This window comes from Rattus rattus, chromosome 8 (genome assembly GCF_011064425.1).
Source record: "Rattus rattus isolate New Zealand chromosome 8, Rrattus_CSIRO_v1, whole genome shotgun sequence".
Taxonomy (NCBI): domain Eukaryota; kingdom Metazoa; phylum Chordata; class Mammalia; order Rodentia; family Muridae; genus Rattus; species Rattus rattus.
The window spans coordinates 111,249,077-111,263,309 of NC_046161.1; the positions used below are offsets into that span (position 1 = coordinate 111,249,077).

The 14,233-nt window shown below is 52.4% G+C and overlaps 1 protein-coding gene across 1 annotated transcript; it reads right to left on the bottom strand.

The window, feature by feature from the left end:
- Nucleotides 1-7,956: 7,956 nt before the first annotated feature.
- On the bottom strand, nt 7,957-13,407 carry Xirp1 (xin actin binding repeat containing 1). The gene has a single exon (XM_032910464.1). The coding sequence runs from the start codon at nt 13,405-13,407 to the stop codon at nt 7,957-7,959; it is 5,451 nt and encodes a 1,816-aa protein (XP_032766355.1).
- Between the last annotated feature and the right edge of the window lie 826 nt (nt 13,408-14,233).

The following is a 14,233-nucleotide window of genomic DNA, read 5'->3' on the forward strand; positions in this document are numbered from 1 at the left end:
TAGCAAGCGCAAGGCCCTGGGTTCGGTCCCCAGCTCCGGAAAAAAAAAAAGAAAGAAAAGAAAAAAAGAATATCTTGATTATAAAATAACTCTTGCCTGCTACCCCTCTCAAAAGCTCCATTCCCAAGCCTCCACTTTCCTGTTTCTGAGGTCTGCCTGTCAAAACCACCTCACTTGGAGAGAGAGAGAACAAGATTAAATAGGGAAGAGCCTCCGGGGGAAGAGCAGCCCAGGCTTTGGCCTGGAAAGTTCAGGGTTGGAAGGGAGGGTATGCCAAGTAGGGACTGAGGCATGCTGGGAGAACCTGGAGGCCAGGTCTGCTTTGATATGTAAAATATGCACCTCAGTGTCACCTCCCCATTCTTTTATTGATTATAAATGAATAAGGGTCTACTTCCTCCTGTTGACATTGGGGCACAGTTTTGTTTTGGGGGTGTGGCCAAAAAGCTGGAATGTTGGTCCAGTCTAGCAGGAGCTGGTGGTTTCACTGCTGTCCGGGTTTTGTGGGAAGGAGTGGGTAGGAGTGTGTGGGCCCAGTTGAAGTGGTGTGTGAGGCTGGGCCAGAGCACCTGTTGGTAACTGTTTTCCAGCTTTCCTGGACCAGATTCTGAGAGAAAACTGGATGTCAGGGGCAGAAGATAAAGTTTAGGGAGATAAACTTTTTCTGTGCGTGTACATTTGAAATTCTTAGGCCCACGGTCTTGGTATTTGGAGGAAGGGTGGTGGTGGGGTCCCAGGAGCAGGGAAAAGGATATAGATCCCACCCTCAGGAATAGGCCGGTGGTGGAGGGAAACAGGCCATTAGTTGACAATACTTACCTGGGGTCTGTTTGACTGTGGGAGGTAGATTCCAGTAGACTCCCTGAAGCTTACAAGGATCTTTTTAAGTTTACAGAAAGATAAATCCTTCATAAGGTGCATTTGCTAACCTCAGAACACCTTCCTAGGCCTTTAAACACTTCTTAGACCCTTGCAGTTTTGGAAGCTTTCATAGCCTCAGATCTAACATAAATCTTTTCTATCATCCAGTAGCTGAGTCTGTCCCCCTAGAGAAAACAAGAGGTAAGGCTGGTAACATTGTCCTCTGCCCTCCTTGGCAGGAAAGCCCCCTCCTCCCAAGCCCCCTCCTCCCGCCATGAGTAAATACATATAATTAAAAAAAACCCTCCCGTTGATTGCCATATTTAACACAATTAAGAGGTTCATCATCAGTTTGATGGAATTTAGAGTCACCATAGGAAGAAACTTCGGGTGCCTCAGCGAGGGGAGACTGAAGTGAGAACTTCTGCTCTCTGCTTCCCGGCTGTGATTAGCTGTCTCAGCTCTGCTGTGACTTCCCTAACATGATGGACAGCACTCCCAAACAGCTAGAAACACGTAAGGGCTTCCTCTCTCAAGCTCATTTCAGGTGTTTCTCACAGCCAGGAGAAGTGAGTGGCTGTGTCCTGTGGTGCCCTGACAGACAAACCTTCATTCACTATAAAGTATAAGCTAGGTACCTACTGTGCACTCTGGAATCACCGCTGGCAAAGGGCTGTGTTCTTCACAACAGTAGGATTCCAGTGAGGAGAGGCTGGCAGTGGAGATGGCACTTGCCAAAGACTTAGCACTTTCTACAATTTTGCCTGTTCCTTTTAATCTGGAGGGATTCGTGACTAATTCACAAACCATAGAGGGCTTTATTCTTAGGGAATCTGAATGCAGTCTGCTTTCCAGGCGGGCCACACATCGAGCCCCACTACAATGAGGGGTGTCCATGACACAGCCGTGCCATGAAGAAGGTCACAGGGAGAGTGGATGTTCTCCAGGTTACAGGACAGGGAAAACCGTGCTTCTCCGGTTCTGTTCCAACTCCTGGAATCTACATGATGTCTACATGATGTATCACCTCAGAACTATTTAAGCTAGAGTTTAGGAGGTTTCCAGAGCAGAAATTGTGCCTGTGATACTAACATGCACAGGCACACACAAAGGGCAAGACCAATTAGTATTTTTAAGGATTCCTTTATTCGTTTTAAGTTTATGTGCATATGCACCTGCAATGCTCACAGCGGCCAGAAGAGGGCGTAGTATTGGGGTTCCTGAAACGGAAGTTAGAAGCAGCTTTGAGCTGCCCAGTGCAGGTGCTGGAGATAATTCAGTCCTCTGCAAAAGCATTAAGTGGTTTTTTTTTTTGTTTTTGTTTTTGTTTTTATTTTTTGTTTTTTGATACAAGGTCTCTTTATGTAGCCCTAGTTGTCCTAGAGCTTGCTATGTATGTAGTTCAGGCTGGCCTTAAACTCACAGAGATCCTCCTGCCTCTGCCTCCTGAGTGCTGGGATTAAAGGCCTTTGTTACCACAAGTGCTTTTAACAGCTGAAATACAGAATTATCCTTAACTATCCTTTCTCTAGCCCCCTCAGGGTGTGTGTGTGTGTGTGTGTGTGTGTGTGTGTGTGTGTGTGTGTTTGCCTGTGTGCCCACACAATTTTTTTTAAAAATAGTTTTTAAGATTTATTTATTTATCTATAATAGCTCTATCTGCATGCACACCTGCATGTTCGAGGAGGGCATCAGATCCCATTACAGATGGTTGTGAGCCACCAAGTGGTTGCTGGGATTTGAACTCAGGACCTCTGGAAGAGCAGTCAGTGCTCTTAACCGCTGAGCCGTCTCTCCAGCCCCCCCTTCCTCTCCCACACACAGATGCAATTGTTTTTTTTAAAGCTCAAGGGCAATTTTATTATAGTTTAAAAGAAAACCCCAGAGTAGGGCAGCTGTAAATGTCCCCCGAGGCCTGGAGGAGGAGAACGGTGGAGAAAAGAAGAAATGACCTTGTCATATAAGCTGGCACTGAGGTCAGATACACGGTGAGGACAGGCTTCAAATAAAGCGGGTGGAAGTGCTACGGGAAGCGCGAAGAAAGAAAAGCTGCATGATGGGACACACCTTCAGTCGCAGCACTAGGGAAGCAGTGGCAGGCACAAGCCTGGTCTACACAGTGAGTTCCAGTTCAGGCAGGAATAGAGAAACCCTGCCTCAAACAAGCCAGCAAACATCAAAACAGTAACAACAGTAACAAAAGGAAAAGAAAGAAGAAGAGGGATAAAGGAAAGAAAAGCTGCACACCGCTGTGGTTCTGCAGCCCTGCAGCCTGGCAGCTTCTTCCCTCAGTTTACGGGCTGATAGGTTTTAGGGAAAACCTGACAGGACATGGAAGCCCGGAGGAGGTCCTTCCTGTTTAGATAGGAGGAAAGGGCTGGGCGCGTGGTTAACTTTTCCTGGGGAGACATGAACATAGTAACAATCCCACCCAAGTCTGACTTGCAAGACAAATGAGTTTATTGGACTAACTTCCAGAGCACAGATGAAAGTTACTCACAGCAGTGTGGGTGAGGGCTGCATCATGGAAAAGTCCCGCCTGGTGGTGGATCCTGAGCTCATGGGAGCTTCACCTTGGAGTTCCCCACTCAGTGTATTCTCTTTTATAATCGGAGACTCACGGTCTGGCTTAGGGAGTAGGAGGGGTCTTGGCTGGAATCCTAGGTGAAGGTTCCTGGGACCCTCGGCAGCCTCCTACTAGGGAAAGTTAACTGCTCCATTAAGGTACATTTGTCACTGTATTGTTTTCCTCAGTGAGTTGCCACGGCTACCAATACAAGGTAACTTTTACTCCTAGGTGGTGGTGGAAGATTGCTATGCTTCCAAGAAAGACCCCAACACAACATTGCTGAGGTGGACAGCCTTTCAAGAGGGAAGTTAGGTTGAGATCAAAATGGAGAAGGATTTCAGCTACTGAAGATCTGGGAGAGGAGACTTCTAGAAAAAGGACAGATGGAAAGGACCAAGGTCCTGGGGCAGGAACCAACTGGTGTGTTTTATGACTAGAGGAGGAGGGTAAAGAGCAGTAAGGGCCTGGGGGGGAAAGGGGGGTTGGAGAAGAATGTGGAGAGACTAGCCATTCTGGTCTTACAGGCTACTGAGAGTTTAGATTCCAGACCTAGTAACCTGGGTAGCCAGGGGAGGAGTGGTGTGTGCTCGTACGCGCGTGCGTCCGTGCGTCTGTGTGTGTGCATGTTTGTGTTTTGAACCCAAGCCTTGAACATGCTAGATACTTTACCACCAAGCCATATCTCTAGACTTTATTTATTTATTTATGTATTTATTTTAGTTTTTTTTACATCCCTCCCCCCCACTTCAGACTTTTATTTTTGAGACAAGATCCCATGTTATCCTGGCTGGCCTAGAACTCACTGTGTAGACCAGGCCAGTCTCCAATTCACAAAGATCTGTCTACCTCTGCCTCTCAAAGAAAGAAGGGATTAAATGAGTCAGCTACCCCCTCCCCTTTTAAAACTAAAAAAAAAAAAAAAAAACCCACAATTATTTATATTTGGTTTATATTTATATTTGAGACAAGGACCTACTATGTACTGGTCTCAAACTGGCAGAATATTTCACCTCAGAGACTGGGGTTACAAGTAGTGAACCACGCTCTTGACTCTAACATTTAGAAGTAACTTAAGAAATGTATTGTTACCGGGGCTGGAGAGATGGCTCAGAGGTTGAGAGCTTGTACTTAGTACAGATGGCAGCCAAACTCCAGCTCTGGTAGAAACCTACACTCACGTGTATATACCGAGACACATACACACATTCGGAAAATTAATAATAACTTGCAGTCTTTTATTACTGTGCGTGTATGATGTGTGCGGGTAGGTGGGGATGCCACTTCCTGTATGTGGAAGTCACAGGATAACTTCATAGATTCTTTGGTTTCCACCTTTACCTGCATTCTTGGGTTGGGACTCAGGTTGCCAAACTTGCACCATCGGCGCCTTTATCGGCAGAGCTATCTCGCCTGCCCAGGCCCATAAGATTTTACTTTGATATAGAGTATCAAACTGGGGAGGCAGGGATAGATGGTAGCGGGAAGCAGAGGACGAATTCCAGACGCAGGCAAGGACAGAGCATCCAGGGACCAGGCGCCCTACCGGGTGAGCCCCGGAACCGGCATCCGTTTGGAATCTGGGAGGGAGGCTCCGCGCGAGGGCTGGCCGGGACGGCGCGTCCTGGCGCCCGGCGTCTGCTCGCGGAGCCAGCCCTGGCAGCACGCCTGCCGGGCGTTTCCTGGCAACCAGCCACCGCCTGAACGTTTCGAACTCTACAGCCCGCGACGTCACCGTCACCTTGACGACGGCCGTGGGAACACGCCCCGTCAGCTCTGGGGGCGGGATCTGGGCGTCGCGCGCTCCGCGCGTGTGGAGAAGGGCGGGGCCTGGGCAGGTGCGCCGGCAGGTGCGGCTGCAGGTGTGAGCAGGGCGGGGCGAGGCTGGGCCGGGCTTCTGCCTCCGCCGCTCGGCCGCTGCGCTCACCCGCCCCTTCTGTTCCGATTGCTCTGCAGCGAGGCCTCCCAGAACACCCAAACTCGGCTTGCCCTTGCCGACTGACCTTGTTTTTCACACACGGTTTTCTGTGTAAAATGACCTAATCTGCTTGTATATTTGTCTCTGTCAGCCCCGTGAGGTCAAGAATGAATTCTGCCTTGTTCATCTCTATTTTTAGCACCCTGAGCAGATCCTGGCACGAAGCGCTATTGAATGCCAGTAGCGTGAATCCACAGATTGACTCAATCGTTTCGTTCATTTGTATGCTCGTTTGACTAGTAACCAAGATGAACAACACCGGGCACACTCCCCCTGCAGGTGGGAAAGGAGATGTTAAAAATATTCCAGAAGGCTGTGGACACAAGTCTGGAGAGGAATAGGCAAGATCAAAGCACCAGAGTCAAGATCATCTTCAGCCACAGAATAATTTTGAGGCCAGTCAGTTTGATACGAGACCCTCAAAACCGAATAAAACAAAAAACAAGGCTGCTGAGCCGTGTGGTACACACTTGTAATCCTCAGTACAGATGGGGGTTGGGGTGCAGGAGAATTATTACAAATTCAGGACTAGTTTGATCTGCCTACTGTTTCAAGACCGTGTCTCGAATTTCAGAAAACAAAGCTCTCCCCTAAATTGCAGTACTAAGAATGAATGCCAGCCAAAGGCTTATTAACACCTATCAATTCACAGCCTTCACAGGGTTGTTGCCACAATCACACCCATTGACAAACAAGGACATTGAAGAGTACACTCCTGTGCTAAGGTGCTGGGACCAGTGACCAAGCGAGAGCCTGTGGAAGGTGGGGGGAGAGAGAAGGTGAGGGATCACTCGGTTACCTGGGCCAAGTATTTGATCTTTTGTGCTACTGAGGATTGATTTACTGGGAGCCTGTGCGTGTCAGGTGAACAAGGCACCACTTGAGTGTATGCATACACACTCCCACACTTTTGGTTTTTTAGGCTGTGTCCCGGCTCCCACACCCTTTCTGATGAGACAGTCTAATGCAGCCCAGGCTGACCCCAAACTTACTATTGCTAACAATGACCTTGAACTTCCTCCCGACTCCTCCTCCAAAATTACGTGAACACACCGCTTGCCCTGAGTCCTGTTCTCTTGACATTCAGTTGTCAGGTGGTTCTTCCTTAAGGAGCTCCACCCTTGCTACTTCTCTGAGGCTACTCTGTCCTGGTCACACTGCCATGACTCATGACTCGTGTCTTCCGAGTGGAAAGTTAGGCACTCACCCTCCTTCTGATGTCATCTTTCTTGTCTCTCCTCCTCCTCATGTTAAGTCAGTCTCCTGACACAGCAGCCCACTGGATCTTGCTGTCATCCCTGTGACTTACAATGGCTTAGAATGTTTGGTGGTTTTTGAGAGAGGGAGAACGGTTTTCACTAAAATCTTTGCAGTTTCCAACCAGGATCTGATCGCTCCCTTCCTAAGAACACCTCCTGCTTGGCACATGGTACCCACTGTGCACAAGAAGTATCTGAGCCACTCTGGGCATGGGAATTCTGGTGGGAATTCCTCTAGTGCTCCCACCTCTCTCCCTGGCTGTATGGGGTTGTTTTCCCATTCTGGGCCAGGATTTTAAGAACTTCCCCTGGAATGACATCTAAGAACATCAGGAGGGAGGCAAAGATAAGGGGGCAGCAGCGTGTAGGTCTGTGTCGTGTTGATGCCCGTGGTACACACCTGCGCGTGTGTACATGCGTGAGAGTGGTACATGGCGTGTGCGCCGCTGTGGTGTGCATGTGTATGTGTCATATGTGTATATGAGTGTGTAGATAATACAGAGCAGGGCAGTGGGCCGGGCCTTTCTGTTTTCTGATGTACACTGTTGGAGAATGCTGGATGGATCTTCAGCATCTGTATTGTTACTGTTGGCAGAGGCACCTGGTGACCATGACTGTCCTCCCTGTGAATGCAGACTCTGGGGCAGCACATACACAGTCTGACACACAGAGCAGAGAATCTCTTTTGGGTTTATTTTTGGGTCATTTTTCCCATTGGGGGTGCAGAGTGGGGGGGTGATGGGATCAGGAAGGGTGGTGTATTCAGCTGCTAGGAACACTATTGGCTGCTAGCGTTCTCTTGGTGCCCTTTGGACCACTGGTGATGAAGAGGCAGCACCCAGGTTTTTCTGGAACCTTCAGTCCAATCTCAAATAGAGACCAATGTCATGTCCAGTCTGCTCAGCCCCGGGTCCTCACCAGGGATTGAGGTAGCCACATTCCATAACCTAAGAGAAAGGCTGGCCATAGAGGGACACAGTGGAGGGGTGTCTATCCAGCTCTAGGCAATAAGATGCAGACTCGAATGTGCGAGTGTGAGCTGGGCTAGTGTGGGCTAGTTCTCCACAACCACCTGTCAGGTCCTGTCCCACCCATCCAGCTTTCCTGTGGATGGCTGCTTTACTTTTCTTGTCCCTTCCCAAGAATTGGAACGAACAAGGCAAACAGCCCTCATCAGCTCTCTGAAGGCCCCGTTTTTCTTGGTCATTGTTCCACATGTCCTGGAGGTAGGCCCGTGACTCAGTCCTAGAGCTCTGGGGGAGGAACCCAAGACTGAGGGGAGACAGAGGGGCTCACTGGGCAGCCGGATGGAAGTGGTTACAGGGAACCCATGGTATCTCGGCACCTGCCAGGTCGCTGTTGAACCTGGAGGGACTGTGGAGGAACTGCCTTAGCATGGGAAAAGTGTAGAGCCCGAGCTGGGGCCTGGAGTCCATCAGAGGCTCTGCCTGCTGGGTGATGGTGGTGGAGGAAGTGAGGACTGTATTCCCAAATTGGTCCATCTCCTCATACTGTTCAGTCACTGTTCTCGTGGCTCCATAGGACTTGGAGGTAGCAGACCCAGTCTGGAATTCCAGAACATTCTCTTGCTGCCCTGTGGGCACAGAGCCCTTGATGGCCATCATCTTTGTCCCAGCCTGATCCTGGATATCTCTCTGGTAGAGCAGGGCTTGGCTTATGTCCTGAGCTAGGTGTGTATTTTTCCCTGAGATAGAATGGCTTCCCTGAGGGCTGGAAGCATCTAGAAGCGTCTTTGTAGCTGATTGGATAGAGATGAAAGTTGGAGAGGAGGATCCCCTGCAGGAAGGTGAGACTTGTTGGAGGCCAGGCTCCGCTCTTGCCGTCTCCAGCCTCCTGGAGGGCAGGACATTCACTGCTGCCTGACCTCTGACCTCTGCATGATTTCTAATCTCATCTTGACCTTGCGCCTCAGGACGGCTCTCAACCTTTTCTTGGTTTTCGACTGCAGGTGGCTCTTTGACCTGGTTGGAGCCCATCGGTCTGGCTCTGTTACTGGTGGAGACCTTGTTCACACCGAGATCCTTTGCACTTCCCTGTGGAGGGCTGCTTGTGTGACCCTCGGACTGGAAGCTAAATATGGAGCTCAGAGCCTTGCGCACTGTTTCTTCGATGTCCAGCAGCCTGGCTAGGGTCTGTTCTTTCAGCTGGGTAACCTTTGAACTCACCCGAGTTAGCTCCCCAAAGGCCTGCTCCACTGAGACCTCAGTCTTGTGAGGAGCTGTGGGAACCTGACGGGTACCCCCTGCCAGCTGGGGTGCACCCTCAAAGAGCTTCCGCAGGGTCTGCACATTCACGGTGTGGGCTGCTTCCTTCTCCAGGGTTTGCACTTGGCTCAGGAGGCCCTGGAGCTCTTGATGGCTGCCCTGAACAATCTCTGGGCTCTCAGGGGTCCTCTGCTTGGAACCATTCATAGGCTGCTGTTTTGGGGAGCTAGGGTGCTTTTGTGGTGGGCTGACGTCATTGGTGAGAATGGTCAACTTGCGAGACTCAGGGCTCTGGGTTTTGCTGCTGCTTGTTTGGCCCCCGCTAGGTCTGGAAGCTGTGGTGCTGAGTGGATACTGGCGCATAGGCTGTTTCTGCCCCTTGGAGCACTCAGCCAGGGGCAGGCAGCCCTGACCTGCTATTGTGGGAGCTTTGGCCGACCCACGGTTGGCTACACCTGGCTCACCTGGCTTATGGTCTTGTCCTGCTTCTGAGATGCTGGCAGAGGCTGCTAAGGGCTTGGGCGGCCTATGAGGTGGGTGGACTTGGCTTAGATGGGCAGGTTTCGGAGGCACTGGGGGTTTCTTTCTTGGAAGCACAGTGGATTCCGCTTTAGAGAGCTTTGTCTCTGACCCTTCAAGGGTTTTCTGGCCAGCAGGTCTGTTGTGACTGTGAAGAAGGGGTTCCCGCAGGGGCTTGGAGGCCTGCTGGACAGAGTCCTTCTGGTGGTGGCCTTGAGCTGGGTGGTCTGGTTCTTCTGTCACAGCAGCTGGGAGAGTAGGAGGAGAGGCATTATGGGAGTGCAGGCTGTCACCTGCAGCCTGGGGTTTAGGTGTCAGAGTGTGGTGAGTTAGAGGGACAGTCTTCAGGGAGGTGTCTGCTGCCTGGAGGCACTCAGGCCAGATTTGTGGCATCACTTTCCCCAGAAGTCCCCAAGCCCTTTGTGTGTGACCCCCAGGCTCGTGATATTCTGGCCTGGGACTCTGACCTTGGTCTGCCTGGGATGGGCTGTCCCTTGGCTGGGGTTCTTTTTCAGAAGGCTGGATGGCCCCAGGTGGGTCAGAGGTTCTCACAGGGTGAGCAGCATAGATACCATCCTGTATGGTCACCCGCCCCCTAGGCAGCCCTCTGGGGACTGCTCTGTTGTCCCCACTGACCTTTCTGGGGACTGCTGTGATCCTGGCATCCCTTCCAGCCACAGGCATGATGCTACCTTGGGTAGTGGTAGGAGTCGACACTTGCAGAACATCTTGAGCAGATATGGAGGTGGCTGCAGGGTCAGAGCCCTGTGCATGCCTGCTCAGAACCTGCTGGTGCAGGCTTTGGGCCTCAGCAGTTGCCAAACGCAGATTTTGCATGGCCTCCTGGAGATTTGGAGCCCCAGACCCTAAAGGAGGAGCAATGGTTCCTTCTGGTCTTCCTGAGGTTGCCTTCCCTTTCTGCCCAGCATGACTGATATCCACTTGCTTCCTTGCTTCCTGCAATGGTGTTCCCGGTCTCCCATTTGGAAGGACCACTTTTCCAGCTGCCCGAGGTGGAGGTGGGCAGGGTGTGGAACCTGAGACTCTCAGATGCCCCATCTTCATGGTGGAGTCTAATGGGGTGACGCGTATGATGCTCTCAGTTGGGGGAAGCCTCTGGGTCTCCTCAGTAACTGGTACTGAACTTGAGTCTGTTGGCGGCTCCCACCGCAAACTGGGAAGGCTGTGCAGTTCTCCTTTGTCTATGCAGCTGGCTAGCAGCTGCACACTGCTTCTTTCAGGGCCCCTGCTGGTTGGCTGGGGCTGGAGGGAGTAGGCAGTCAATGCCACTAGGCCCTGTCCTGTTTCTTGCATCACCAGCCCCGTCTTTGCCATAGAGACTCCCAGGCCACAGGCCAGCAGCTGCTGGAGCTCCGGGTCCATGTCTTCAATATTCTCAGGGTCACCAGGCCCTGGCAGTTTGAGTGGGTGGAGTCGGAGTTGGCCAGCTGTGTCCTCCTGAACCAGCAGTCCCTGCTGGTCCACGTCTGTCCGGCCCAGCACTTGACGGACGATCCTGGGGAACTCACCACACACCAGCTCCTCCTTCTGTACACAGGGGCGCCCCTGCCCTGGGCTTGGGAGCACATACTTGGCAAGGCAGAGCTCCCCTGGCCCTCGGGCTTCCATGAGGATCCCTCCGTGGTGCAGGATGCCAGGGGTGGCATGCAAAGTCCGAAGGGTTCTCTCGGCTGCTGTCTCATGCCTCTCTGGGGTCCCAGGGTCTGCAGAGACTTTGGGCTGTTCTTCCTGGAGGTTACCCCCACTGACACTCTCTGCTGCCAGGGAGCCCATGGGGCAGTTTTCAAAGAGCCAGGTGAATTTATGCACGGAGCCTGTGGGGCTTAAAACAGTCTCCTGTACCTCCCTCTTGCCTGCTTCCAGGGCTTGGAAAACCTCTTTCTGCCGAGATACCTGCCCGGAAGGAATCTCCACTCGACTGCAGTACCTTACAGGCTTTCTCCCACTGGACTGGCCCTCGGCTGGCAGAGATTCAGTCTCAAAGACATGGCTGTCTGTCTGTCTGTCTCCAGCCTGGACCTGGCTGGTTTGCAAGTGCTGCTCCCCAGAGCCCTCTGCCTGGTTCAGAGATTGGGACCCAAACATCCAGGTGCATGACTGTGCCTCTGCCTTGCTCACAGGGCCTGTGACCTCAGATTCTTGCTTCTCTGCCAACTCGCTCATAGGGTAGGTCTCAAATAGCCAGCGGATGGTTTGTACATCGCCCTTCTGGGGGAGCTCAGGAGGGGGGCCTCCTGGACCCCTCCCCTCCTCCTCCGCTCGCTTCTGCTGCTCTTGTTGGTGGATCATCTCCAGTGGTTGTGTCTCAAAGAGCCACCGGGTGGTGCCTACATCCCCAGCCACCACTTCCTGCCGGGTGATGCCTCGCACCACATCCACGGTACTGGGGCTTCTGCCCAGCCGGTCCAGGGGCTGTGTCTCAAACATCCACTTGTAGCCCTGTACGTCACCTCCAACTACCTGCTCTCTGCTGACAGAAGTCAGGGCATGAAGCTGTCCTCTGCTGTCCTGCATAGCATATACGGGGGCATCGGCGCCCTCGGACAGCCCAGCAGAATCAGTCCTTTGTCCTCTGTTTATGTTTCCACAGGCTGAAGGCTCACCCTGCCCAATGCTGTCTAAGGGAAGGGTCTCAAAAAGATTCTTGAAGGTTTTCACATCCCCTTTCGGCTCATTGTTCTGGGGGACACCCTGAGACAGAGGCAACGCTGAAGTGCCGTTACTGGACAGACACTCTGTCACAGGCCCCTCACCCTTCTGGTGATCCACCCGTTGCAGGTGACCCACTTGGACCTGGTCTCTGAAAGCATCCAGGGGTTTTGTTTCAAATAGCCAGAGTGTAGAGCGGACATCACCAGGAATCACCTCCTCTTTGGCTGGAGCCTCTGCCTCGGTTTCTCTTTCTCCCTTCAGAGTGTCCAGGGCGCAGGTCTCAAACAGATGTCGCTGATGCTGAACGTCTGGACCAGGAGGGATGAGATCCGGAGATGGCTGGAAGTCCTTCTCGTCCACCAAGATCTCACGAATGGCATCCAGAGGCTGCGTCTCGAAGATCCAGCGAGTTGCACTGACGTCGGGCAGGGCTCCCTCCTCGAGGGAGATCCCCCGAATCACCCTCACCTGGCTGGGGTCCTGGTTGAAGGCGTCCAGAGGTCGGGTCTCAAAGAGCCATCGAGCTGACCTCACTGCATTGCTCTGGATCTCCTCCCGACAGGCAGCCTTGACTTCATGGATGGCGCCCTCTGCATCCTGGATGGCACATAGAGGCTCCGTCTGAAACAGCTTCACCGTCTTCTTCACATCACCCTTCAGCTCCTGAATCTCTGAGCGCAGCTCTAAAGGGCTCTGCTCCTGGATAGAGGGGCAGGAGCCCAGCAGGTCGAGGGGCTTAGTCTCAAAGAGTTTTCTGGTTCCCTGTACATCTCCAGAGACTGCAGGTTCCTTCATGGTCGTCTGTGTTGCCTCTTCCTGGCCTGTCAGTGCATCCAGTGACTTGGTCTCAAACAGCTGTCTGGTAGCTTGGACGTCACCCCCTGACAGCCGGGGTCCTGGCTCCGGATCTGAGCTGTTGGTAAAGGAGCCTTCCTCAAACTTCCGAGAGGTGGCCTGAACGTTGCCGCCTGACACAGGCTCCTTGTCAGCTGGCCTCTCGTGGTCGCCAATGGCATCCAGATTCCAGTTCTCAAAGATCCAGCGCATACATTGCACATCGCCCTCGGTGGGCTCCTCCGAACCGAGTACCTTGGCCAGGTCCTCGGCTACAGCCTCCTCGAGGTTCTTCCGAAGCTCAGGGTGGATGTGTTTGTAGAGACGGCGAAGCTCACTGGCTTGCCGCTGCTGCTGGAACTTGGAGAAAGATTCTTTGGGGGGCGGTGGCGGCAGACCCTCTAGGGCTGAGGGAGGGGGAAGGGGCAGGTCCTCTCCAGTCCTCATTTGGATGGTTGGTGTATGAACTACCTGCATCTGGGCATCGGCCATCCTTCTGGGAAGGAGGGGAGAAGCTGAGTTAAGGGAGGGGGGCAGTTCCTGGGTGAACTAGCAGGAGGAAGGGTAGGGACTGTGTGTGGCCACTACCAAGGGGCTCCTCACATCTCTAGATCTCTAGCATGGGGCTCACCCTGCCACTGCTTGGCCGGCATATGACATTCCATCCATTCATCACTATGAATCCCCACTTCCTAGTCTCACCTGGGGCACTGGGATCAAGCCGGGCACAGCTGGCCTGGAGACTCTTTCCAGCCCCTGGAGAGATCCAGAAACCCTGTAGGAAAGCTGGATGAATCACCCGCGCCTCCTTCTGTCAAAATCATCTATCCCCAGCAGACTCCCAAGTGAGTGCACTGAAGTGTCTTGGGAAATGCCTGAATTAAGGTGTCCTTAAATGAAGACACATTTCCTATAGTGGTGAAATCCCTCGCTACACCACCAGAGGGCGCGCTTAGCACGGTTACTAGAAACCTTTCTCTAACCTCCACTTCTTGGCTCCCTCTAACCTTTCCCAGGCCCCAGGATCCACAGCCCTTGCTGGCGAAATTGAGGCCCAAAAAGGGGAACTTGCTCACGTTTAGTCAGGGCCAATGTTTGAATAACAGGTCAGGGTTTGCTTTTTACATGTAGCCCCAACTGGCTTCAAACTCTGCAAAGCTGAGGGTGACCTTCCCACTGCCTCTACCTTCCAAGTGTGAGATTTCTGGAATGTGCCACCGGTCTCCTGCTGGGAATTTGGACTCAAACTTCATGCATTCTAGGCATGCATTTTCCTAACTGAGCCACCTTGCCAGTCCTGGACTGACTGTCTCCTGAG

What these genes read in the sequence shown, in the direction of transcription:
- Xirp1 (XM_032910464.1), bottom strand. Translation starts at nt 13,407, where the DNA reads ATGGCCGATGCCCAGATGCAGGTAGTTCATACACCAACCATCCAAATG.